Below are 22,933 nucleotides of genomic sequence, written 5' to 3'. Positions count from 1 at the left end.
GGGACTGCAGCTGAGAAGTCAAGAGAAGGCTGAGACTGAAGAGCAGCAGAAGAATTAGGGACTGATCGCTGAGAACAAAGATGTGCTATCAGAGACCATGCCTAGGATCATCCACGCCTTCACAGTTTCCATTACTACGTACAGATGCAGAAGTTGGACAGTGAAGGAGGCTGGTGAGAAAAGCAACTGATTCATTTTCAAGATAGTGTTAGAGGTCTACAGGTGCCTTAAATGGCCAGAAAGACAAGCAGGTCCTACAGCAAATTAAGCATGAAACATCACTGGTGGCAAAAATGACAAAACTGAAGATGTTCTACTTGGGGAACATCAGGAGAAGGCAGGGTTCTTTGGAAAAGACATTAATTCTGCAAGAAATAGAAGGCAGCAAGAAAAGAAGACCAAATGTGAGATGGAGCGGCTCCACAAAAGTAGCCATAGATATGAGCTGCTTTGCATAGGAGCTAAGCAGGGCTGTTGAGGACAAGACATTGTGGACATCATTCATTCACAGGGTTCCTGGGAGTTGAAGCCAACTCAATGGCAAGTAACACACACCACAGGAGTTCCTGTTGTCATTTTATCAGTGTCTGTCCATGTGGTCTTAAGCAGAATGTTCCTCAATTTGGTCTGAAGTGAGGAAAATGCAATCCTTAGAATTCTGCTTCACCTATCTAGAGATTAGAAGTGGTTTTAACATCTGATCCCTTAGTGAATGACCACATATATTGCATTCTTGTTAATAACTAAATTTGTGCAGATCTTTCAGTAGCTATGCTTAATCTTCTTGCCAGTTCTTTATAGAATTGCAAGGCAGTCACTTCCCTTTCTTCCTTTGTAGATAAGCTTTAAAGGTTACATTATTATTATTGTAAATATTTCTGCATTTCCTTAAGCCTTTGGCATTCTAACCCTTATATAAGGAAACGAAAAGGATGAATATGGTGAGAAGCAAAAGGAATTAATCTTGTGAGAATGATTTGAAAACCACTGAGAACAGTGACTTCAGTTTATACCCAGCCTAAGCATACCTGTTTATTATTTGTTACCCATCCTTTATAAGCAACTTGTAGCCACAGTCTTTTCTAAAAGGTTGCCCACTCTTTGCAGCATTAGGTTCCGAAAAGGTTTTCAAAATCAAGAAATTTTTTATTATGTGATGATGTAAGACTGTATTGGAATAAGGGCTCACATACAGTTAGGGTAATTTAAGATTATTTCTTTGGAGGAAAACAGTTGATACCCATCAAAATTTTCATGCATAACCTTTGTGTCAGTAATTATGCTGCTCAGAATAGATATGCATGTGCCAGTGCAGGATAAGGCATCTATGAGGGAATTCAAGTCCATCAGCAAGGCCCTGGTTAAGTGAATTAAGGTGTATCCCAAAGTGGAGTATCACGTAGTCCTTGAAAGAATGAGGTAGACCTACATGCACTAATGTGAAGTGTCCACATATGAAATGAAAAAGCAAGTCTCAGTGTGTATAGTTTGCTATTGTTCTTAAAAGAGACACATTTATAGAAATATGCTTTAACAGCCTAAGGATACACTAGCAATGGATAACCAGGGTTTCTTCTGGGGAGGGGAATGGAGGGACTGGGGACAAAGGGTAGAGAGGATAAACTCCACTCTTATTTGAACTTTTTTTACCATGTGCATGTATTTCCTCTTCGCTGCTTACATGTTTTTTAATGAGCCAGACTAGGGAACTGATGGTCGTGTTCTTAAGCAAAGAGCTCACACCAGTGGTGTTTCTGAAGGGCCTCTGTCTAGCCCAGATACAAAGCCTTGCTATATCCAGGTGATGTGTATAGGGGACGCTGTCCTCCACTGGTTTACCTGCTGGATTCATGTTGCTCTTCCCAAGGCCTAGCAGCTTTCCCCCATTCTACTGACTACAACTGTGCCTCTGTGCCACAAGTCCCACTTCCCGCCTACTAGGAGAGGCAGGGCCCCTGCAGGAGTCAAATGGTGGTCTGTTGGCAGAAGGACGGCAAGATAAAGTGTGCCTGAACACAGGAGTAAAGTGCAAGTTATCTGGGTATGTTTGCAAACATCTGTGTTCAGAAAGGTAGGTAGTTTATTATTTATCGTTTATTAAATACCTTCTGAAAGGTCCAAAGTACCACTAGGACTTTAGTTAGGACTGAAACGTATGTGCAAGAATGGCACATAACAAAATATCAGCTCATTAGTTCAAATCCAAGATAATTTTCCCTTGAAATAGAACCTCATATTAACTTGAAGTAGTCGGTGGTACAGCATCCTCTAATTTACAGATTTTTAAAAGAAAAACATAATCAGAAGGCCCAGTTTTCAAAATTGCTGCTAAAAGCCAACAAATTAGCTGGAAGGGAGGGATGAAAAGGAATAACCTCTCTTCAAATAATAAATCTGCAAAGTCCTCTGCCACAAAAAAGCAGATCCTTGTAGTTTTGGTCTCTTCCCAAAAGATAATCACCACCTTGCTAAAAATGGGAAAGGCACCCCCCTCCACACACACAGATCATCCCCAACAGGGGGAAAAAACATCCACCCAAACAGTTTCTACTTGTTTTTACCATATATTCCAGGGGTATATATGGGTTTTTTGTTTGTTTTTACATTTATACAGTTTACATTGCTTGACCCATAAATAACACTGGTAAGATTAATAGGGCCATAGTTTTAAGAGTATTTACATAGCCCCACCATGCATACAGAGCCTTTTTAATATTGAAAAAATAAAAAAAAAGAAACTTTCCATCACTAGGCAATATAAATTTGACCATCTAAACTTATAAACCCTGACTAAAATACAAGCAATCATTTCATCCATAAATGCTGTTTCTGGTTCCCTAACAAATCTAGCACTGCAGTGTAACAAACATCTTGCAATTCAGGGATATAAAAATATCAGCTTTAAAATCTGAACTGTACAGTATGTACATTAATATTTGCACCGTTAAATTAGGAATACACTTAAGTCTATGAAATACTACATTATAAATAGCAAAGTTTTTTTGTTCCCCCCCCCCCACCCCAATCTGTAATCTGGAGCTAATACAATACAATGTTTACCTGGCTAAAAGAGGACTGCAGTGGGGACTGGGTGGCCTCGTGGGATGGGACGCACAATGTTGGCTGGGTCAGTGTGACCACGTGCATGCCGCACAAGACAGACCGATCGGGACCTGCGCCAACCTGGCTAACACGGACGACAAACACTATTGCTTTACAAAGGTGGCTGAAGTTCTCCGTTGTCTAAAATCAACACCCCCGTCCAATCAGCTCACGACAGTGTCTGTCAGATTCTCTTACGGACTGGAGACCAAAGCAGCAAAGTAAAACTGTAATGCACCTGACTGGTTGTGGCTACCGGGCACCATCCGGGGAGGGTAAACTGGAGAAATCACTCACACCTCCTCAAAGTTAACCTGACATTGTAAACAGCAGTCGGGGCTCATTTACATGGGCAAAGCACTTTAAGCTATTTTAGCAACTTTCCTATGAAAGAAAAAAAAAAAGATACGCTTCAAGATGGTTAATGGCTAAATTTAAACAGGACCTCCACAGCTACTAGATTAAGAAATAATACAGTTCTTGCCCTTGTGTCCCTTTTTCTTCTTGGATTTGGTTGTTCCCGGGCCAAACTGAGGCGTGGGCAGTGCAGATGCCGGACTAGAAAGGTCGTCTGTGTAGTAGGCATACCTCTGTGGCCGGGGTTGAGGAATCGGCTGTCCCAGAAAATACCCTTCCTCTTCCGAGTCGGAGGAGGAAGAGGAGGAGGAGGTACACCAGGAATCGTCGTCCTCGCCGTAGAGCCCCAGGAACCGCGGCACATCCGGGTGACGCAGCGCGTAGTCAGACGCAGCGTGGGCGTAGCGCGCGTACAGGTCCGCGTTCTGGACGTAGGCCTGGATCTCCCGGGCACTCTTATTCTGGATGAATTTCTCGTAGTTTTCAGGGGCGTAAAGCCGCAGGCGGTCCTTGGGGGAGTATTTTCTTTCTGTGACGAGATTCAGGGCGTTGTCGGAGCGCGACTTCCTGCTCCGCCTGCGACGGTGGTGAGGCCTGGATCCTCTCTCTTCAAAATGGTAGACGCGTCTCCGAGTCCTCTCGCTCATTGGGGGCTGCCGGATCTCGATGTTGTCATAGCTTCCGTTGTCAATGACATCATCGGAAAACTTGACCTGTTGCGGCCTGGACTGAGACTTGGACCTCCTAAGCACTGGCAGGTGTACTGGTTTCTCCTCAGGCATGATTTTTTCTGGGCACAGCTCTGAGCTTAGACTCTTTAAGGACTCTGCACTCCTGTGCAGCATGGAAGAGTTCAAAGTCCCCATATTGCTCATTTTCTCACAATCTTCTGCCTCCATTTCCTCAAAGTTTTGCAGAGAATATAATGATGGCCTCGGCTTACTTTCTCCATCCACCGACGCCCCTACAAGGAAAGCCAAAACAAGATGTGATTCTCGATAATCCTAATGTTCTGACAATTATTAAAAGGAAGCTACTGAAAGGAAGCATTTCAAAGAAAATTCTCCTAAATTCCAGTATCATGATTAACAACCACGAGGTAAAATCAACATGCACATACATATAGAAAGGAGATACAAATTTTCTTACCAATCCAAGAGGCACAGCCTCTCTTAGGAGTCCAGTTGTTTTGGAGCCAAATATTAGTTACAGCACATGGCATGAGCAGCAGCAATTTAAATGCCCATAAAAGTCTCATCATCAATTTATACACATGACATGTTAGAAGCTCCTGCCTCTCAATCTTTTAAAGCCAAATCCATCCCTTCCTTTGCATCCACATGACCACCATTATGATCCTTCCCTTACACCTAGACTCGTTTTCCTTATTTTACACCTAGGTGGTGGTCAGTAAGCTGCAGCCCAAGGGCCACATCCCACCCATAGCCTATGTGTGGATAAAGTTTCACTGGGGCACAGCCACACCGATTTGCTTACATATTTTCTTTGGTTACTTTCTATAGTGGCAGAGTTGAGTAGTTGAAACAGTGTTTGGCCTGGGAAGTCCTTCTAGCCCTTTACACAAGTTTGCCAACCCCTAACCTAGGCTGTCATCCAGTCTTCTTCCCCTGCAACCTGTACAATAACATGCCAGTTCCAGATTAATCTTACTTTGGAACTTCCCCCCAAACTGACACTGTTCTTTTCAACAGGGCCCAAGCAAGTGAAGATAAATAAATAGGGATGGCCCAGCAGAATGGAAGTGACAGTGAGGACCGGTGTGGACTCTTGTCGAGTGGGTACTAAAGAACTTCCTACTTTCTAAAGGGAGCTCTGTTTTTCTGCCTGTCTAGTCAAGGAACGTCTGGCAGTAACCCTTTATGTGTACCAAATAATGTCTATTTCTGATCAGTGTTAAACAGCTAACATAGGACCCGGAAAACAGGAGGTGCTTAAATAATATTGTCTCATCCATTGTTCCTCAACTCTCCTTGGACAACCCCAACAGAAACTGGGAGAGTTGCTCTCTTATCCTTCCTTATGGCTGCAGCTCCTGGCACAGGGTCCCTTCTGGCAGTGGGCAGCCACTAAAGCCTGTCCTGTCTACATTGCCAGTAATTATCAGGTTTATGAAAGCACTAGATGTCACTTAGTTTGGTTATAAAACTAGCCATGTAACAGCAATATTTTTGTATCCGGAGACTTATTCCAAATGTGAGATTCAGGAGGGCTAGATGCTAGGTTTGATCTTGCCTTTAAAAACCTCTGTAAAGTTAGGCATTTAGCCTCTGGTAATTCAAGTTTCCTCATTTAGAAAATGCAATAATATCCACTGTATACAGCTCAGGTTCATTTTAAGGATGAAATGTGGATAACTGATATGAATGTGCTTTGAAAACATTAAAGTGAAATTATTTTATAATCTGGGTAAAAAATATTCAGCTATTTTTGAGCTATCTGCTGCCACACGGCAATTCAGAGAAATACAAAAAATGTTATCAGCGTATAAAGTGTGCAGACTGATTTAATAACTTGAAATTCATACAACACAATCCGAAGAGAACAGTATCTTTCAGACACAAATGCAGACTCCATTACCAAAATAAATCAATACCTATTCAGAAAGGTTATATTAAGGTTATATACATATGCACACACATATGTATATTTGTTTTACTATATAGTGTTTGGCATTTAACAGAAACGCCTTCCTTCCCTTGGTCTACAGTTTTAATTAACATAGCCCCTACTGGTGCTGAGCTGTAATTTTCAGAACAGACTTTTTAGTGACTTTTTTCAAATACCGCATAATCCCTAGATTACGTACCTGTGATGTTAGACAAAGCCAAAGAATCCATAGAATCCCGGACACTCTGCTCTGGTTTCAAGTCTGACAAACACTCCAGGGAACCTTCATACCATTGCGTTTGATCATGATTATATCCTGAAGCCCCATGGTCCAGATCCAACTCCTGGAGCCTTCTGCTGCTGGCCGGGCCTGGGTGGCTGCCATAGGCAGAATCTCCCAATCCATCTTGTGACTGTGCCCAATACATATCAGATTGGTATTTTTTACTTGCAAGGTTCTGGTTATTTTGCTTTAACTCAGTCTTATTTTTAACCATGTTATCAGATATCCAATGCTCACTGGCTCGAATATCTATCTCATTGGGCTGCTGCTGAAAGAGGCTTTTATCACCAAACTTGAGGAGGAGCTGCGTCATATAATCTTCGTGCTCGGCCCATTCTTCGGGGTCTTCTGGGGTTTCGTGCTCTACTCTGCCTTTCCAAAAGTCTTCATTGACAAAACTTGCTCCCTGCCTGGAGAGACTCAGGTCATCCAATTTCCGAGAAAGGGTGTCATCGGCATTGCCTGAAAGGCCAGGAAACTTATAGTTTAGAGCAGGGGACAAAAGGAGAGACTGTCTACACTGATCCGCCGACCGACTGCTCTTGCCCATCCGGACACTTCTTCTGGAGTCTCTTGATCGAGCAGACTGAAATGCAGAGTCGGAGGAATCGGAGGCATGGACGTCTTCACCAAGACTGCATGTTTTTGAGCAATAAATCTGACCTTGTTTGGGAAGGAAGGGACACCCCAACAAAGAGGCTTTACACTGGGCACAAGAGAAGCAGGCTTCTGTAGCATGCCAGTGCTGCCCATCGTAGGTCATCTGGGCATGGTCGACACCTGTTTTGAAAAAGTATGGAATAGTAGGCTATAGTTCAACCTTGAAACAAAGGGATAAGGAAGAAATAGGAAAGGGGGTGATGGAAATGTTCTGTTTCTTGATAGGGTTGTGGGTCACACAAAGTCCATATCTGTGAATTTGCCTACCGGCTAAAATTTATTAACCCCATAATCAATACCTACAGAGCTTTGAAAGTCATTTGTAGATGTGTGTAGAGTGGAACACTTCTGTCAACTGACATACATGTTCCCAGATGAGGTCCAGCAAGGTGATGTTTGTTTCAGCTCTCCTTTCAACAAGTAGCATGTTTGAGGTCTATTTAGTGCCATGTTTTCTTCAGATTTTTGTGCTTTTTGTTGGTTTTGCTGTTTAAATGGCCACCACACATAGTGTTGAAGTGCTGTCTAGTGTTCTTAAGTGCAAGAAGGCTGTGATGTGCCTTACAGAAAAAGATGTATGCCAGATAAGCTTCATTCAGGCACAAGTTGTAGTGCTGTTGGCTGTGAGTTCAGTGTTAATGAATCAACAGTACATGTCACCGGGGGCTGGCCGGAACCTATCCCTGTATTTCCCCTAGGAGCAATAGCTCAGTGTTCGATTATTTGGGTGACTTTATAGAATACAAATCCCTCAAATAACAAGAACTAACTACATGTTTACTTGTCAAAACTCATCAAATTGAAACATTGAAGATCTCTACATTTCACTGTATATAATTCATACCTCAATTAAAAAAAAAAAAGACCATGGACCATCATAATAGACTGAGGGGAACATGACAGAGCAGACAGGCTGGGTCAGGCACTCACCAATGTGCTCCCCACAGGTTTCACAGTACTCAGCATACAAAGACTCAAAACAGCCGCAGCAGAAAGGGCGGCCGTCCTTCATGATGTACCTCTGCCCTCCGAGGACCGTTTCACACTCAAGGCAGCAAAAGTGTTTCATGTGCCAGTGGCGACCCTCAGCTTCTGTGCACTCATCAGCAAAAATGATCTTTAAAAGGAATATGAAACCGCAGGATGACAGAAAATCATTCTGAGCTATTTTCAAGGCCAAGTCACTTAGACAGCTAAGCTGGTTTCTTATAGCTTCAAGCTTTCATCTAACTTGCTTTAGCTATAAAACAAGGGCAGTAATTGAAAATGTTAAAAAAAAGAAACTAAGTGCTTGTTTAAACTTTATAAATGTCTAACCACTCTGCTGTATACCTGAAACTAATAGAATATTGAATGTCAAGTGTAATTGAAAAGTTAAAAAAAAATTAAACAGATTTCTCCACTAGGGACAATTAATTTGTCATTATTTTTATCCCCTAATCACATTTTATTGGCATAATCTGGCAAAGAACACATTAACATTGGAATAATTCAATGGCCTGTGCTTCAACAGAAAACTCACACAGATGCCGGTGGAACTGACAGCTACAGCTGCCTGGGCGCTGGGCTGTGCAGAGAACACTGGCATCGTGATTGCTTCGTTTGGCCTGGTTGCCATCTCCAGATTAAAGACTTCATAGTTTTTGGTTTTGGTTTCAAAAAACATTTCAAATACCACATCATCGAAAAAACTTTAAAAAATAATTAATATAAGTAAAAGTTGAGTGTTCACTGTCACTGATCGAAGAAGACTGATCGATGGGAAAAGAAGAATAAATGCACTGAGGTACCCTGGACTGGATCTTGGAATAGAAAAGACACATTAGTCCAGAAACTGGAAATCTAAATAAACGTATTGTTAATGGCATGACACTAATGTTAACTTCTCAGTTTCAGTGTACATCCTAGGACTGTGAAGATGTTCATTAACAATGGGAAAGCTGGGAGAAGAGTATACAGGAACTCTGTAACATCTCCAGCTCTTCTGAAATCTAAAATGACTTTAAAATAAAAAGCTTAAGAAAAAAACTTCCTTTCATGCCACCATCCCTTCCCCCGTGCCCCATGGGTAACCACTGTTAATTTAGTGTTGTTTCTCTATACTGTTTCTGAATGTATACAAGTATACAATCTTGGTTTGTTCTTTATTTAACCCTTTATTTATCTGCTGTACACTTTTCATGCAGCTTGTCTTTTTCTCACCATCAACAACCTCCTATTTATCTCAATGCACAAAGACACGTGCTGCCTGTTCTGTATTAGCTACATCTTATTCCACTGTATGAATGTACAGGGTTAGCTTTAAAATGTATAAAACAAAGCAAAAGCAGGAGATATTTATATTTTGCTTAGCAGTGAACAGTGGAATATTGGCTTCCTGGAAGCTTATTTTTTCCAGTGTTAAGGGATCAACTTTTTTACCTCATCACATGCTGAACACCGTGGTTTGAGCAATTCAGCGTGGTGCCTGCCACAGTGAATTTTTCCATCCTGATAAAAATAGATGAGATCGACCAGCAGCTCGTTACACGTGAAGCAGACAAAACAGGACGGGTGCCAGCATACTCCAGGGCCCGCACGTGAGGCAAACACTGCAATTTCCCCTCCGTTTATCTTCAAGCCACACTAAAAACAAGAGGACTTGAAGTTAGAGTGCTCCTTCTTCAGTGACTGGATTCTCAGCCTTTGCCACTTGACACTAAAGCAAAGATCTGTCTGGAAAGCTTTTATTTTTCTCCCCTCCTGTTAGTGGTCAAGTAGCTCCTTAATGCTGGATTATGTGTGATTCTCAACTGCAACGAACATGCCTCAGATATATCGACTTCCCACTAGACTGTTTCTAAGAATGGTTTCATCTGACTCACATTAACAGTGGTTTTCCTCAGCCAGCCTTCTGCTGGATGGATTTCCTACACCAAGAAGAGCCAGTAAGGATCTGGATGTATTCATTATGTTTCTGCATTTTTTGAATACTAGGTGGACCCCAGCACCTCCCGACATGTCAGGGTCCTAGGAAAAGCAAGATTTCACCTGATATTTACATAAGGGCAGACTGCCTGTCACACATAGCAGTGTAGCCAGTTATAAACAGTGACTCTCATTTAATAAAAAGTGAGGCTACCTTCCTTTTCTTAGTTGTTGGAGGCTTTCAGGGCCCAGATGTGTGCTAGCCCTGTCACCTACCACCCAGCTCACTCCATCCACATCACCACCATGAGCTACTCATTCTAGAAAGCACTACCTGCTCGCACATGGCATGCATGACTGCTCTGGATAGGAGTTTAATTGTCCCTCTTCCAAGTGCTTCTTTCTTCCGCTGAGCACTGAACACTTGCAGTTCTTTCTTCTCCTCTTCGCTCAAAGACTGGCAATACCGTACCTTCGCAAAAAGGAAAACAGAAGCACCATGCTGGAGCAAAAGTCTCCCTCACCCACTCTTTACTTCCAGACTTAAGAGTTTCAGGAAATAAAACAGCAAGTTTAGATGGCCTGCCACCACATACCCTCCTCCATGGATCCCCATTCAGAAATACCACCATACCTATAATTGACACCAAACCTCACAGTCTCTTTAGCAAAAGGGAAAAGCAATTTAAAGGAACACTTTTTAAAAAAATATGAAATGTTTAATTTAAATTCTTACCAGCAGAGACACTAAAAAAATGCAAGACATTAACCTTTCCACAAAAGGTTTAAACTTGTTAATTGCCACTTCTGCTCCACATTCTACAGGTACTCAACCAACTGTGGTCTGAACCACCATAAAGCACTGAGTCTGGATGAAGGGGCAGGGCAATCTCAGGAATCTGCAGGCTCCTGAGAATCAGTGGGTGGCTGTAAACACTATAAAAACCAACTTGTGTTAAGTTTATTGCGCTAACACCCTTTCTCTCTTAAAGAATGGAAAGCTGTATTCTCCAGCCAAATTTTCACTGAAGAAAAGCAAAAGACAGCCAGAGCTGGGGTTCATAGGGGACATCTCAATGCTTAGTGTTTATTTTTTTTAGCCTTCTTCCTGTTTGTTTTTGTTTTACCTCATTATCATGTGGTGGCAACTGGTACAAAAGCTGTTTAATTCGATGTTTCTCTCCAGGGCTGTTTACATACGGAACCTTTTCCTCTGGTAAGCAGGCAAAATAAAGCTGGATCTAAGTAAGAGATAGAGAAGAACATCAGCATACAGAAAGTGCACATCTTAGCTTATTACATCTTAAAAAGTCACCTTCCCTGTAGGTACAAGATTTGGCCTCTTGTAGCTAATGGAAAGGACAGCCAAGCCAGCTCAGCAGAACTGCAACCCTTCAAGTAGCAGGCTTCCAGCTGCTAAGCTGCTCTTCAGGAATGTCATTTGTAGTGACATTTAGGGCCATCATAAATGACACACCAAAATATGCACATTTAATGCCATGATTCCCAGCCAGTTTCCTCAGCCAAGAAGAGACCTGGGTGAATGCCACCAATGGCCACACAGGCTATGTGACAGTGTCCACAACCCAGCCAGTACACAAACGCAATGAACTTGATCTCTGAATTTTACACGTTACAAAGACAAAAGCTGTTTTGTTAAACTCTATACACTCTCTCTTATCAGGTTCTCTCCAAGTGTCAGCTTTTCTTTGCTTCCATGGCTGTTATATTCCAAATACCTGGAGCCAATTTCCCCCAAGAAACTGGAGGGGAGCCACGTGGAGCTATACTTGGTTCATTCTGAAAGGAGAACTCAATTTTCTTCCTATTTCATTTCAAGGAGCATCTCTTACTGAGTACTGCAGTGCTGAGAAGGATTGAAAGTGAGTGAAGGAAAAGAGACAGGAGACTGGGGCACTGGGACTCTGCTTCCATATCTTGGCACCTCACAAAACCTACCCACCCTGAACTGCTAGAAGGGTTAATGCGTAGTTCATCAAAATATCGCTGTCCTAACTGGTGCACCAGCACTCTCCCCTCACTCCTCGAATCAGCTATAGAGGCTTTTCAGTGATACACACTTACCAGACGCATGTGTGCTGGGTGCTATGCTAGGCCTAGAAAAATAAGGAGCCCCTATTTTACAGCAGTTGCTGTAACTCAAGCAACTGCATATCCAGTTGGTACCTTCCACTTCAAATGATGCCTTGGCCCTTACAATAATATTTGTCACCCACAATTTTTAACAAGTTCATCATTACTGGGAAAACAAAAGTAGACATGTAGAAGGTTCTCATCTTCCTTAAAATAACAATACAAACAAATACAAAGTTAGCCCCTCAATTTTAATTTTCCAGTCTACACTGTGTGGTGACAGATTCTTTTATGTGCAGGGTTATCAAAGGTCAAATGTCTAAGCAATGACACTAAAGATGGTTTCTCAGAGCTCTGTGGTTCCTCTCTTCCAAAATAAAAAGCATTGCTGAGAGCTGGCATGGCAACTTTCCTTTTGTATTACCTTTTTATGGTTATAGAAGTTTCAAAAAAGGTTAATTCCTCCTATTCTCTCCAAAGGGCCTCATCAGAAATCCACATAACAAATGCATATGCAGTACTCTGGATTTCATTCCTTAGCGCATCCTTACAGGCTTCTGGACCCAAGAGTACAAAAGGGATAGAACACTTTCACGGAGAAACTAAATATGACCTTAACAAGCAAAAAATGTACAACTATCCAAAGAAGAGCAAGGACTGAGGTGGGTAGCATGTCAGTGTGGCTGTGCTGGTCTCTAAATTTTAAAAAACTTTAAAAAATCTTAAACCTCATTGAAAAATATACCACGGGACGGTCAGATTCCCACCTGCTCTGGTCGAAGTCCCGGTGGGACCCAGGCATACTCCTCCAACGCACAGCCAGAATCGTCGTCCGACGTGGAACTCCGCTGGCACCCGAAGGTGAGTTTGCTCATTTTGGGCTCCATCTCCAAAGGCATAATAAAACTCAAAAGTTGGTTTTTTTTCAGTCACAGGACATCAAACAATGGCTGCTGTGGACAACAGGAGAAAAAACAAATTAAGGACCTGAAGGCACTGCTCTTACCCTCCAAGAGCTTTTGCTGAATGCTTGTTTACACATGCTGTGGCCTTCAGAAGGTACCCAATGCGCTGGTTCATCACCCCAATCCCCAGGCCTGCTGCAACCTAAAATCTAGGGCTCCCGAGTTCAGAAATAGCCACCTTACCATCTCAGCATTTCAGAAAAGACCACCAAAATTAGTTAGTTCCAGCTGCCTTCAAAAGGTGCTTCTCTACGCAATTATTCCTTGAAAGGGTTCAAGGAAATTGTTTTTGCCTGACACATCAGGTTAAATTCCCCACAAATGAAATCCCAGTGAAGTCCCATGGGTTGAAGAAAGAAGCATTGGGGATTGCGCCTCCTCCTGCCCTGTCCCCTATGTGCCACGAGAAGTGGCTCCAGAGCCCCACCTGACTCCCCACCAAGGCGCTGCTACCTGCAGCATGGGCGCACTGGGCCACCTGCTTAGGTTTCAGGTTTCTCGTTAAGTTTTGAGAGACCCTAAACTTAGTTTGCTCACTGAGTAGAAATAGCACAGTTAAATCTAGAACATGTTAAATCTGTAAGCCCTTACTATCTATGAACTGAAGTCAGCCAGATATTCAATGATGAGTTCCTTCAACAAAAAGTAATTGAAGCCAAGCACAAGCTTAAAACAAAAGCCAGCTTGGTGACTCTCGGTGTTGAAGTGCAGTACCAGTAGGCGCTCACTGAAGCACCTACTACGTGCGCCTTGCCATCTGTCTGCCTGCTTTGGGGCAAAGGAGGATGGAAGTCCAGGTCTGACTGACATCTTCTCAGGTGAAGGGCTATGACGGTGTCAAGGTTAACAGGCCCTGCCCTACAACCCAGGAACTTTGTCGTCATCATTTGTTCCTTGTCAGTTTCTTCTGATTTTTAAAAATATCCCTCATCCCAAGGCCCTAAGAGGAAACAGACACAAGACTTTCAGAATCCAATGAAGCTTTTAATACTTGCCCTTTTCTCTCTACCAAAAAAGAAATTTATAGATAGTCCAACCCAATTTTAGAGTAAACAAGGCTCTGGGAAGTGAAGTGACTTACCCAAGGTCACACAGCTAAAATAAAAGCCAGAGTCTAATCACACTATGTACACATCAGACTTCCAACAATCTTATAAACTTCCCTTGTTTCCTTAAATAACCAGGGAAAACCTAAACACTTCCAACCTAAGACTCTCATTTTCCCGTGACTGTCTCAATGCAACTCTAAATACATGTTAGAAAAGCTTACCTGCTAAAACCTATGATTATTAAATCTTACAGTTTTTCTTTTGTAACTCAAAGGACATAAAAATTAAAGTACTAACACTTCACAAATAGGAGGCCACACATTCAATGGCTGTGATCTTTACTAGCAGTAGAAGCCATACCACACAGTATATACTATTCCAACTAATAAATTTAACTTTCATCCACCCCAAACAAAAAGTAAAGATGACCTCATTTCCTACACTACCATTGGGAGGTTGTGACCTTTTAAACAAGTCATCACTTCACACAGGTGCAACTCGTTCATGTCTTGACTTAGGAAGAACTTTCTGAATATAGGCGAGTTGCTCTTACTCCTCAATAAAGAAAAAAGTGTGTGTTAATGACAAAGTTTCTTGGATTTAGTCTTTCCTTTTTGTTTAAAACAAACAGACAAACAAACTCCCATATGTCAAAGGAAGAGTACTAGAGGTTAAGAATTTAACTCAAAACCCTCCCCCAGGAGAAGGGGGGTCTTCACTGCAATTTAACCCAAATCATGACACATTTGTGTCCCCTGACCGGTCTGGCTGAGGAGGAAGGCACTCAGGTACCTACTCTGCACACTCTAACGAAGAACATAAATATTAAATAGAGATCTAATTATGTCACAATCTTATAAAATAAGAAACACAAATGAAGACCAACCATGGGTTTTCCAAGGTAGCACAAAGGTGCCGACTGCCAAAGATCTAAGTTACTCTTATAGCTATATTCCTTGATTAGCCTCTTGCAGAAAATGTACAGCAAATTACCACCCTAATCAAGGTGAATCAACTTTAGCACTGAATGCCACAATCTCCCACCTCCTGGATATGCCGGCCACATCTCAAGCCTCCAACTCCCACACATTTCTTCCAGTCTTCCTACACTGAAGGCTGTCACTATTTAACAGTGTGAAGAGAACATCTGAAGGAACATGAGTGACAGTGTTGTTTTATTCATAGGCACAGCTTTCAGTTTCACTTGTTGGCACTCCGACAACTAACATGGTCTTCTGGGCCTGTTAGTGTTAAGGCATTTAATCACCACATCAAGCAACCCAATCAGGGTATATCTTGTTTAACAGAGGAATATAAAGCCTCAGAGTGATTTGCCACGGGTCAACTGTCCAAGGTCAGTAAGGTAACAAGCAGCACCCTCAGAATGGGGCCCTTGACCTCAAACCCCCCCACAACCCCACACTGCCTCCTGCAGGTGAGACCTGACTGTGCCACTCCCCTTTCCTCTGGTGAACTCGCATGAGACCGCACTGCAGGCACGTGAAAGGACACAGCTGGGTGGGACATGCTCCACTTTGCCCAGAGAAGGCATCCTAAGAAGACAGTTAAAAGGAATATAAAAATTCAATTGCCTCACGAGTTGTTGCTTCAGGGTTTATTCTTTGAAGAAAGCCTTCTTCCTGTATACCAGAGGCTAATTACATAAAATGACAAACATTTTCACTAGAAGGTTCTGAGGGCTCACCAAAAAATAAACATTAAAAAAAATACAAGTTATACATAGCATGACCTCCACTTACCAGGTTGTAGTAAGAGATGCTGCATTACCACTAGTTACTGTTTCTCTTTACGTGATTACAAAAACCCTTGAATTTGGGTTCTTACTTTTTCCTTTTTAAAAATTACTTGTACCTGTCTGCAGACCCAGAAAGCCTATTCTTAAGTATATCACTGTCTCATACTGCATCATACGAAAGCAGCTGACTGCTGGGCATGGTTCTTGCGCTTGCAAAAGGTTGAAATAATAAAAATGGTAATGAAAGTATCTTACAAATATCCCTTACGCAGGCATTTACATTCCTACATGGTATTTGCTTTGACAGCACAAAAGAGGAGCCTGGCCATTACTTACGCTCTGGGGCATGAGGAAGGGCCTTTCTAATGACACAAAAATGTGACTGTGTTTGTCTGCCAAAATACCTCCTTTTGGGCCGAATGTGAAAGCGTGGGTGAATTAAATCTAACAGAAAAATTCCATTACTTTCATTTCCAGGTGTTGTCTCTTAAGGTCAATCATGTGAAAGAGGGACACAGATCAGGATTACAAACAGGGTTATGATATAGGGTAAAATTTTTTTCAAGCGGGGATTTTTGTTTTGTTGTTTTGCAGAGCCACTTAGATGGCCCTTCCTTTATTTGTTTTGTACTTTTGGTAAATAATTTTTATTTCAATGTAATTTCAAACTTTAGAAAACTTGCAAGGAAAGTATATAGCCATTATATAGCCATTACTCGGACTCATCAATTGTTTGCGTTTTGCTCCATTTGCTTTTTCATCCTCTTTCTCCTCTACTTTCTCGTGAACACACACATTTTGTGGCAACCATTGCACAGTGTGTATATTTTTACATTCTCTTACCTAACCACAGATCAATTAAACATATCTGTTTAGAAAATGTTTACTGAAAAAACAGTTGACAAGGCATCATGTTAGATGCTGGAAATAAATAGAATGAAAAGCCAAAATAGTTCAAAATAGTTCTGTGATTATGGGGAAGCAGGTTTATTATCCTGGTCTTGAAATGCTGTCATACGCTGAATGAACTTACATTACACATGAACGACAATTATGAATTACCCAAGTTCTGCACTAGGTTTGCCCCTGTTAAGGAAATGAATCAGTAGGAGCCCCACCTCTCCACCATCTCTTTATAGTTCTGGATGTAAATAAGTCTCATAATGTGGGGAAAAGAAGTACAAGTTTTCAGGGTTTGTTCATGTTCCAGAGTCTGGCCACTAAGGAAATGTGAGAGGAGGCAACATCTTTAAGAATGAACACCATCAAAAATGGCACTGGAGTCATGCACAAAGGGCAAGTACTGAATTATATTCGAGCAGGTTATGGTATTTGCAGATGCTGCTTTGAAGAGAAGGCTAAAATCCAACTACAGGAGTCAAGGAGAGAAATTAATGGTGAACAGAAGAGCAGAGCATGGACACAGGGAGGGGAGAAAGAGGCCTGAGGCTGGGTATGGAGAGATGAGATACTCTATTCTCAGAAAGACAAGGATTGTCGTGGGAGAAACCCCATGCCAGCCACCCAACACAAAGTGGAAGAGTTCCATGTCCCTCCTTTGTCCTTTCTCTCCCTTCTTCCTCCACAACAGTCAAAGAGCTACTTCTTTCCATTTAAAAAGACTCAAAGATGAACAGCTCTCAGATGTGTGCCTTCTCCATCATCATAATTGTCAAGAGAACACCTGACCCAAGGGACAGGGTGATGCTTAGGGAACAGAATCTGGTGCCTTTGACAAGACACCAAATATCGTGGGGCCTGGTTCTTCAAAGATGAAAACTATTTTCCTTCCAAATATGATCTAAGGATATGAAAGAGTTTTAAGGAAGAAAAAAATGATATGAATATAAAGAATTAAAGTTACTGTTGATGTATACCAACCGGCACTGTTACTTCTATTGTGACTACACAGACTTTCCTGAAGCAGACCACGGACATCTGGAGTAGGAACAACATGCTACTATAAAAAAGACTGAACATTGACATGTGACCATGTGAGTTTCATCATTTTTTTTAGTTTGGGAAGGCCCTACCTTCCTGTGGAGCAAACAATTTTGCCAAGCTATTAGCCACAATTCCCAGCTCCCTTGGACTCAGCTTCCAACCAATCCCTACATAAAATCTCTGACACCAGTACACACCTCGCATATGCAAGCATGCACTTGCGTGTGCACCCACCCATCATGTATAAATGGTCTACAGAGCAGGCAGCATCTTTCCGGTTGGCTTAGGTACAGCAACAATTGTAATCACCCAGTATACACTTGGCTGTGAGGTAGCACTTGTTACCCAAATTAGAGTATGGCTTCATTCATCCAACACAGTGATGTAAGGAGAGGTTCCTCCTAATATTTACTGTCTAGGTAAGTACTCCATTCATTCATTCATTCATTCATCCTTATCTTTAAAGAGCATTACTGAGTGTTTCTGGGAAATATCAGAAAGGAAGCAACTGAATTTATTCCATTAAAAGCCAGAACTTAAAAAAAAATGTATCCATTGTGAGGAGAATGTTTCCAAATTCCATCATACATTCTCTTGCTTTTTTAAATGATGGTATGTGTGTAAATTATGTATAATTTAGCCTTTGGCTGATCATTTGTTTTCAGAGTAAAAAACGAACAACAGAAAGAACACTGGCAGCAGGATTCAAGATGCAGGAGTTCTAATCCAGCCGTCCAGGTGGGTGTGGCTTGAGAACCTCAACTAGGACACATGGGAGATTCATGGGCCCCCTCACAACGTAGCTGATGTCCAGAAGTGCACGGCCCACCACTTTAAGATGGTTAACGAATTTTTATAGGTTTTTTTCTCTCCCTGCTCTCATGATGTTTGGGATCCTGCTACTTGAGTCTCTTCTTTTTTTTTTAATGAGACATGTTTTCATAGGTTTTCTGTCCTTTCTTTTTTTTTTTAAGATTTTATTTATTTATTTTTAGAGAGGGAAGAGAGGGAGATAGAGAGAGAGAAACATCAATGTGCGGTTGCTGGAAGTCATGGCCTGCAACCCAGGCATGTACCCTGACTGGGAATCGAATCTGTGACACTTTGGTTCGCAGCCCGCACTCAATCCACTGAGCTACGCCAGCCAGGACGAGTCTCTTCTTAAGTAACCTTTTAACTTTGCCCACAACCAACAACTTCCAAATCTTTTAAAATTTGTTGCTTTCAATATTTTGTAAATTAGGCAACTTTTCTTTGAAAAAGTTTGTCTAAAGTAATATATAGAACGATTATGCTGTGGACAAGGGCTCAGGCACTGCTCCTATAACACAGTTATCACTGGTTACAGAAGATAACATACAGTATGCGAAGCTATTATTCAAATTAAAAAGCAGCTTTATTATTTTGTTATGCTATTTTAGTCATCTGGAGATCATTTATTTTCTGATGAGCTTAGTGCTGCACCCAGGGCAGCTAAGGATTTTATTATTTTGATTGACCTTGACATATATGTATATAAAGTCCAGCCTTTACTAATTTTCCCTGAAAAGCTTAGTAAGTCAGCACAGTATATGAAGGTCAAGAGGCAGTAAAGAGTCGACAGTTTCACTAGAAGACAGAGTCTTCCAAAGAAGCAATAGCAGATGGCAATGGCAGCAGTGAAAAACATTTTCGAGTAGTACCTACCGGGAAGAAGACTGCAGTTAACCCTATGGGCAATGGGAGAGGACAAAAGGCATGTGAGTAGGAAGGTGCCACTGCAGGTCGTAGGGAAAACTAATGGGACAGTGATGGTCAGGACAGAGAAAGGAAACCTAGGACAGGCCTCTTAACTCATTATCTCTGAAAGAGCCTGAACATGGTGACTTGGGGGGAGAAAGTAAAAGAATAGGAAAGGGAGAAACTGCGTCAGAGATAGTTTGGAGTTTTCAGTGATTGAAAGACTATGTACCAATGTGAAAATAGTACATAGGCAAATCAGAGAGAGTAAGGGTTTGAGGGGGTTGAGCAGAATCAATTCACTCAGATTAATACTGAGGTGACAACTGTACATCAGTTCTGATACAGTTCCTATAGTACTCATCATTTTCTTGGACCAAGTCACCAAATCAAATCAAAATCATGTGAAGAGAAAACAAAATAATTTTCAGTGGCTGCTATTGTAAATGAAGTCTAAGGTCACACCCCTAATTACTAACGTTTTCCCCAGTGTAATCCCAGTCTAGTTCCTATGTGAAGACCAACCAACCTGGCATGGTAAAGCCCTATGAAGAAGTATTTCATGTGTGAACATGCCCAGGGGAGTTGGAAATCCTTTGATCACCAAAACCAGAACAGATACTGATTTGGGAAGTCTGTGGGGCTAACATTCCCGAGGTGTCCCCTGCTGCTAAGTGCCATCCAGCAGGCCACAGCCTGTGTAACAACTTCTTATTCAACTGCTTGTTAACAAGAGGATGAAGATCACACGTATGCAGCCAAGTTACTCTACTTCTTGCAGGCTAAATGTGCAGGTGAATTAAATTTAACTACAGACTAATTTGGTCGTACAAAAAGTGGGAAAACACTTCCATTCTTCTCAATACACAAAATATAACCCTTATGGATATAAGTATTTCCCAGTTTATGATGCTTTTTAACTTAAAAAAAAAACACAACAACCCTGGCACCCATAAAAGCCATAGGTTAACAAAAATGATTACAATCAAGATTTAAATTTCTCTGCAAAGAGACGCTGAACTGCTACCCCTCTAAAGCCTTCACATACCCAAAGAGCAGTCAGTCAACGCCTGTGGTCTGCTGAAGGCAACAGTCACTGCCACCAGAGCACAATCCAATTCGATTTACATTGACATGAACTCTAAAGATAATGGTCATAAAAAGTAAGCACATTTTATCTAAAAACTAAAAACATAATGAAGGTATCTGAAGACACTGCTTCCGAAACGTTCCTTTACTGAAACTACTTCATACTACCAATTAGCAGCATTAGGCCTCATGCCCTTTGGCACTTTCAGTATTTTCCAGGTAAAGCCCCATCCAGCTTGTACATTTTCCAACAACTGAGTGGCCCGTCATGTCCCATCCAATTGCCAAGAAGCGATCCACTTTTTCAAGAGGAAATGTGGGCTCTGCAGGGCCGCCAAGCACTCTGATTTCATGCACAAATACATTCCACGACAGCACCACAGACTGCTGAACAAAAGGAGGAAACGTGATGACAAAGCGTGGTCCTTTGCCAAAGCGACGATTTCGGGGGTCAGGTTATTTGGCTGCAAAGCGGTACATAAAGACAAAATACAAAACGCATGCTGTGCTGTGGGGTGGACCACGCAAGGCACTGTTCCAATGAATTCATTATTTTCCATAATGGGGGATGCAGGTCTTTTCTCAAAATCGTGTTCCAGCCAGTCTCTTATTGATTTTCAGAATTTCTATTTTCAACCGCGGCCCAAGGAAACGGCAGCTAGACTTGACTCCAATGTACACAGAGACTCAGGTTTCACCCTGTCACCTGTTGGCTCCCGAACAACACTCCTCTTTGTGAAACTTACAGCACTCATTTGAAACAAGTTTCCAGAGAAAACACTTCAAGAAAGTGTTTGAGAAGTCACAAGACTAGAGTTGTAAAAACAAATTCCACACATAGCCTGGTTTATACTGACATAGATTAATGTGAAAACCCGAGCTTTTGAAAAGGGGACAGGGAGGGGAGCCGGAGGGAAAGGATGTCACCTTTCTTTGGGAAAATTCGGTGATCCACTGGGTCGACCCATGCCCATATCTGGAAGGGAAACCTTGGAGCAGGCGCCAGCGCCCCCTGCGCCCCGCAATCCCTACCCTCTGCGTGGCGATAGCTGCTCAAGCCGCCAGGGGGCGCCCCCGGGCCGCGGGGCGCTTCGGTCCCCCGACTCCCTCAGTTTCCCTACCCTCCTGCACCCAAAGGGCGAGCTCGAGACCCAGCGGTGGTGAGACTCACGGAGAAGAGCCCCCGCCCCCCGGATAGAGTCCTTTTCGAACCCCTCTTACCGACCTGCAGGAGAAAGCCTCGCGCCGCCTCTCAAACGTAGCGTCACCTCCAACAAGACACTAGCCCCGCGGCTCGGCGGTACCGGGTGGCCACACGTCTATACCCCAACTTCCAAAGAGAAGCCCCTCCCTATGTGCGCACACCGACTCGCGCACCCCTGCAGCCCTGGGTGTTCACTCCCCGCCGCCCGACTGCCATCCAGCCCCGGGACCCAGACTGCGGTCCCCACCTGCGGCCGCGGGCAGCGGGGCCAAGCGCGGCCTGCAGCCCCTCCGATCCCTGGGCACCTCGGCGGGCACTCGCCGCCCACCCGCTCTGCGACCGGCCGAAGCTGCCGGCCCGCGAGCGATACCCCCCGAAAAAAAAACAGGGCTGGGTGCCCTCCAGGTCATCCTCGCCCACCCATTTCCGGAGGAGACCCTGGCAGGGGGGCGACGGTGGGGCGGGAGCAACGAGCGCAGGGCCCCACCAAACCTCTGCGGGCTGCTCCCCTCCTCCCCCGTCTGGGCGCAGCGCTGGCCCCACCCGGTGGGCGAGGGGGTCTCCCCCGCCTCGCCGTGACGCACTCTACCCCCGGCCAGTCTACGTCTGGCTCACTTTCGGTACAACGCGGCGATTCTCACCCCTGCAGCCCCCATCCAACGTGGGGGGGCGGTGGTGTCTGGCAAAAGGTCCTTCTGCTCCCCAGGGGCCCTCAGTCCCCGCTGGTGTCGCTGACTCTGTTCCCCTTGTTAGATTCGCTTCGTCCAGGCTACCGCAGCCCCCACGCCCCGGCTCTGCATCAGCCCAGGATCCTCCACCGCAGAGAGAGAGAGAGGGAGAGAGAGAGAAACCGTCTCTACTCTGCTCCGGGAGCCCGCCCGGGACCGGAGATCTTCAAAAGTAACCAGAGCCCGCTTTTTAAAAAAGTAACCATTTCGCTTCCTGCCCGTCCTACCCTCGGCGAAGCGCAGGGGACCGGCTGCCCGGCTCGCGATGCCAGCCCAGCTCGGTTCTCCGCTCCAGTCCGCAGGAGGCGCCTGCCGAACCTGATCTCGCCGCCGCCTTCTTTCCAGGAACTGTCACTGCTGACCTGCCAGGTCTCCACGAGGTCCCGCTAGCACGTTCTTTCTCAAAAAGCTACCCACCCACTCGGCCAGCCTTGCGCCTCCAGCACCT

At 43.4% G+C, this 22,933-nt stretch overlaps 2 protein-coding genes across 8 annotated transcripts in view; one reads left to right on the top strand and one right to left on the bottom strand.

Annotated features, from left to right (window-relative positions):
* Positions 1-613: 613 nt before the first annotated feature.
* PRICKLE1 (prickle planar cell polarity protein 1) overlaps positions 614-22,933 on the bottom strand; it is a 103,525-nt gene continuing 81,205 nt past the window's right edge. For 3 of the 7 annotated variants that reach the window (XM_045829652.1, XM_045829658.1, XM_045829654.1), the window contains exons 2-8: positions 12,799-12,984; positions 11,065-11,178; positions 10,272-10,409; positions 9,452-9,655; positions 7,961-8,147; positions 6,287-7,150; positions 614-4,423 (exon numbers count right to left, since the gene is read on the bottom strand). In XM_045829652.1, the coding sequence (XP_045685608.1) occupies positions 3,564-4,423; positions 6,287-7,150; positions 7,961-8,147; positions 9,452-9,655; positions 10,272-10,409; positions 11,065-11,178; positions 12,799-12,930 (2,499 nt within the window). In that variant the 5' untranslated portion in view covers positions 12,931-12,984 and the 3' untranslated portion in view covers positions 614-3,563. The other 4 variants (XM_045829657.1, XM_045829653.1, XM_045829656.1 and 1 more) reach the window with 4 other exon arrangements.
* LOC123812637 (protein SPT2 homolog) lies at positions 21,520-22,875 on the top strand. The gene is made up of 2 exons (XM_045829419.1): positions 21,520-21,691; positions 21,785-22,875. The coding sequence occupies exons 1-2, from the start codon at positions 21,520-21,522 to the stop codon at positions 22,873-22,875; spliced, it is 1,263 nt and encodes a 420-aa protein (XP_045685375.1).

This window comes from Phyllostomus hastatus, unplaced genomic scaffold (assembly GCF_019186645.2).
Source record: "Phyllostomus hastatus isolate PE091 unplaced genomic scaffold, TTU_PhHast_1.1 phas_scaffold_93, whole genome shotgun sequence".
Taxonomy (NCBI): domain Eukaryota; kingdom Metazoa; phylum Chordata; class Mammalia; order Chiroptera; family Phyllostomidae; genus Phyllostomus; species Phyllostomus hastatus.
The sequence above is the reverse complement of the archived record's forward strand: the minus strand, read 5'-3'. Positions and strand labels throughout refer to the sequence as shown.